Below are 3,689 nucleotides of genomic sequence, written 5' to 3'. Positions count from 1 at the left end.
TATATATATATATATATATATATATATATATATATTTCTTTATTACCCACAAGGGATAAACATAGAGGGGACAAACAAGGGATTAAGTCGATTACATTGACCCCAGTGCGTAACTGATTAACTGATACTTATTTAATCGAGACCGGGTAAAACCATTTTCACAGTTTATTGAATTTAAATTAAACAAGGCGTCACTAGATTTATTGATGTAATAATGGCTTGAGATTTTACACACTATATTATAATTACTACCAATTTTACTAAGTTTCAGATATTTACAGCATGTAAGACACATTAGCACTTCAGAAACTGTTAACTGCACTTCTGCATTTGTTATTTGGTGTCCAAATTTTTTGTTGCTCCAACCATGACCTGGTTACCGACATGGTTCCCTTGCAATTTTCAGAGTTAACCAGTAACATTTATTCTAAATAACATTTACTCACCCAGTAATGTATGTTATCTGTTTCTTGAAATTTGGAATTTATCTCAGAATGTTATGAGAGCTGTTCCATTAAGTTCTTATTTTAAAATGTTTTATTTTTTATCTCTTGATCCAGGGCTTGTTGGGTAATAGTATGCCCATGTCTCCAGATTCATTGTCTCCAGTAGCCAAACCAGGTTCTCCATACTATGGTTTTAACAGTAAAAGAACATTAGAAGAACCTTTACGTGGTAAGTCTTTAAATGTTATATTTGATTATGAATTTTTAAAGTCCTCAGATGGAGTTTTCATTATTCTTGGATTCTTACATCCAAGGTAGATTGAACCTGCTTCTGAGGAAGAGGATTTCACATCATTTATAAAAGAAATAAACGTAATTAGAAATTTGGGACAACCTAGTCTCTTTATCTGAGAATCTCTTCGTGTTATAAAGAGACCAAAGTAATTTCTTAACTTTGACTGTATGTTCTGGTGTAAGATTCATCTTATCATGGTTTTGCCTTTCTGAGAGAGGTGGTTTGAATTATCAGCATTCCACAAGCCAGGTTTCATTATCATAGCAGCACAGAACACGTGTAAACACTGATGATCTAAAAACGCAAATGGTCAGAATGGTAAGAAGTTCTTCAGAACCATTGTTCAGGAAGTCCGAGCAGCATTATAATAACTGACCATCCACTCTAGTTACTCAGGTATCAGAAGGTGTCAACATTCTTGACCATTTCACAGTCCATTGCTTCATCTGAACTGGTTCTACGTCATATCAGAATGTTGTTTGTACATCTCTCTCGGGTGATGACGATGACGATGATGATGATGATAATAATTTTGATACAATTTGTCCATTCAGTTCCACTTCACTGACATTGCTTATTATTTTGTTGGTTCCAAATTAAGTTTGGAACTCCACTAATTACAAAGACATCTCCTGGAGTCCAAACATCAATTGTAAAATATATGATGGATCATGTTCTTTTATTCTTTTTGGTCTTATTATCCCATTATAATTTTTTCAGGTGCAAGAGCAGGAAAATACACACCTCCCAATCCTAATTCACAAAAACGAAGGAAAAGTGGTTCAGTAAGTATATAATTCCTGTTTGTCTTAATTACCAATATATTACGTTAACAGTTTCGGAGCTCTGAACGTTGACATTCACAATTAGTTTTAAACATTATTATTGGAAATAATCTGGCAGGATTTAAACGATAAGTTATAAAGCCATTTTAAAGAATTTTGTCTGAGAAAGAAGTGAGTTGGAAAATGAGTATCTAAAAGAGGCATTGAAAAACTTAGAAAAAAAAAAAAGCATATTGTTGTGAAAATATTTTGTTGAAATGTGTACAAAAATATCCTAAGCTGGTGGCCTGTGGTCCAACAGAAGTATATGGTGTTTGAAAAGTAATATAGTTACTTTTACCATAGACTTGGTGCAACTAACAGGATTTTGGTTACGTGTCTTGATACAGGACAATCTTCTGACCAGCTTTGGAGATGGTTCTTCACAAAAGACTAATATGACTTTGCTGTTGTGAGGAGAATGAGGGATTACAGAAAAAAAAAAGAATACTTAGCTCAGTGGTTAGAGCAGTGGTTCCCAAACTTTTTTTTTTTTGACACTTTTTCTACATAAATTCTAAAAAGTAATATATAGATAATTAAAAATTGCATGTACTTACTCTTTATTCAATATATGAAGCAAAGTTATCAACGACAAACACATGCTTGATGTTTTTTGGAAACGTTTTCAATATTGGGAGATATTTGGGAAAGACAAACCCTCATTTCTTCTTCGATGCAATGGAGCCTCTCTTTTCTGGGATTTGATGTTATTGAGGGTTGACAATTCCAACTCACATAAATATAATGTGGAAAACTGCATCAAAATGAGTAAGGCTGTTTTTGCTACTGAGGGGCATTCTCGTATCATAGCAACCCAAAATGTATCAATAGGTAAACTCAGCATACTTGATTTTATGTCAGCAATCACTGGATATAGATGCCAATTCCTCTTCTTCACATATTTTCAGACCAATATTAGATGGGATTTTTATGAAGGGATTTTGAACTTGTGTGTTCGCTGACGGAAAATAAAAGTTTATTTTTTGTTTCAGATTTGTCAAATGTTCACATACAATAGGAGTCATTTCTTATATGCAAATTTATGTGTTAAGGGAAATGTTTTGAATTTACCACCTTCAGCTCTATTTTTTTAAATTACAATAAGACTCACACTTATTAAAAAGCTGATGAGGCATCATTATCCTTCTTTTTCTTTTTCTTTCTTTTTTTTTTTTTTTTTTTTTTTTATCAAAGTCTGAGTAATAGTTTAAGTATCAATGCATTGGAGGTTGTTTCTTTGACTTGTGAAAAATAACGGAACCTTTTTTCTGACATTTAAAATACTTGTAGAGTCCAGTTAATCTTTTTAAGATATAGTTTCATATGCAAGACTTGCTGATATTTTATAGTCTGAAAATGTTAAACAATTAAATAGCTTTGATGTATTTTGCCGAAATCAGTGACACTAGCTTCTGCATCCATATTTACAGCTGTTTACATATTTACTTCTGCATCTATATTTGCAATTACTTCACATGCATTACACTGTTATATAGGTGATGCCTTTTTATCACTTTTCTATTGATTATCACTGATATCTTTATTACGTTCAGTATTAAATTCTTGTGGAGCTGGTAGTGACAAGACTTACTCCAGAACTGAAATGTATTAGCAACTGTTGCCATATCTGTTTTTGTGCTCGCTTTGCAACCAATCAACAGAATCTTTCAGCAGAGGCTGTCAAACCAAGATCAATTTCTGTTTCTCCTGATGCCTTAAAAACATGAATTTAAGTTATGTCTCATCAATATTACAAGTTTTTTTTTGTTTCTTATATTGCAATAGCATTTATATTCTCCTTAAATGACATTCAACTATCATATATTTATATATATATATATATATATATATATACATATATATAATATGTGAGTATATGCATATATACGTACATGTATGTACATACCTACATCTACATGTATATATAGATGCATATCTGGGCACAGAACGTCACAAAAAAACATGGACAAAATGAAAAACAGAACATAAAGAGTACAGAAAACACACAGGCCACATAGGGAACATTTCCTTCATCAGCTGCCACCATTCTAAAACTAAGTGTTTCGAAGAGTTATTTTTATATGTGTATATATATATATATATATATATATATATATATAT

General features: G+C 31.8%; 1 protein-coding gene across 5 annotated transcripts in view; it reads left to right on the top strand.

The window, feature by feature from the left end:
• LOC106868645 (transcription factor 12) overlaps window positions 1-3,689 on the top strand; it is a 148,137-nt gene that overhangs the window by 72,652 nt on the left and 71,796 nt on the right. For all 5 annotated transcript variants that reach the window (XM_014914010.2, XM_014914011.2, XM_014914008.2 and 2 more), the window contains 2 exons: window positions 561-675; window positions 1,462-1,526. In XM_014914010.2, coding sequence (XP_014769496.1) covers window positions 561-675; window positions 1,462-1,526 — 180 coding nt within the window. The remainder of the gene's footprint in view (window positions 1-560; window positions 676-1,461; window positions 1,527-3,689) is intronic.

The sequence above is a fragment of the Octopus bimaculoides genome, chromosome 18, assembly GCF_001194135.2.
Source record: "Octopus bimaculoides isolate UCB-OBI-ISO-001 chromosome 18, ASM119413v2, whole genome shotgun sequence".
NCBI lineage: Eukaryota > Metazoa > Mollusca > Cephalopoda > Octopoda > Octopodidae > Octopus > Octopus bimaculoides.
This window is presented reverse-complemented; position numbering and strand designations above follow the sequence as displayed.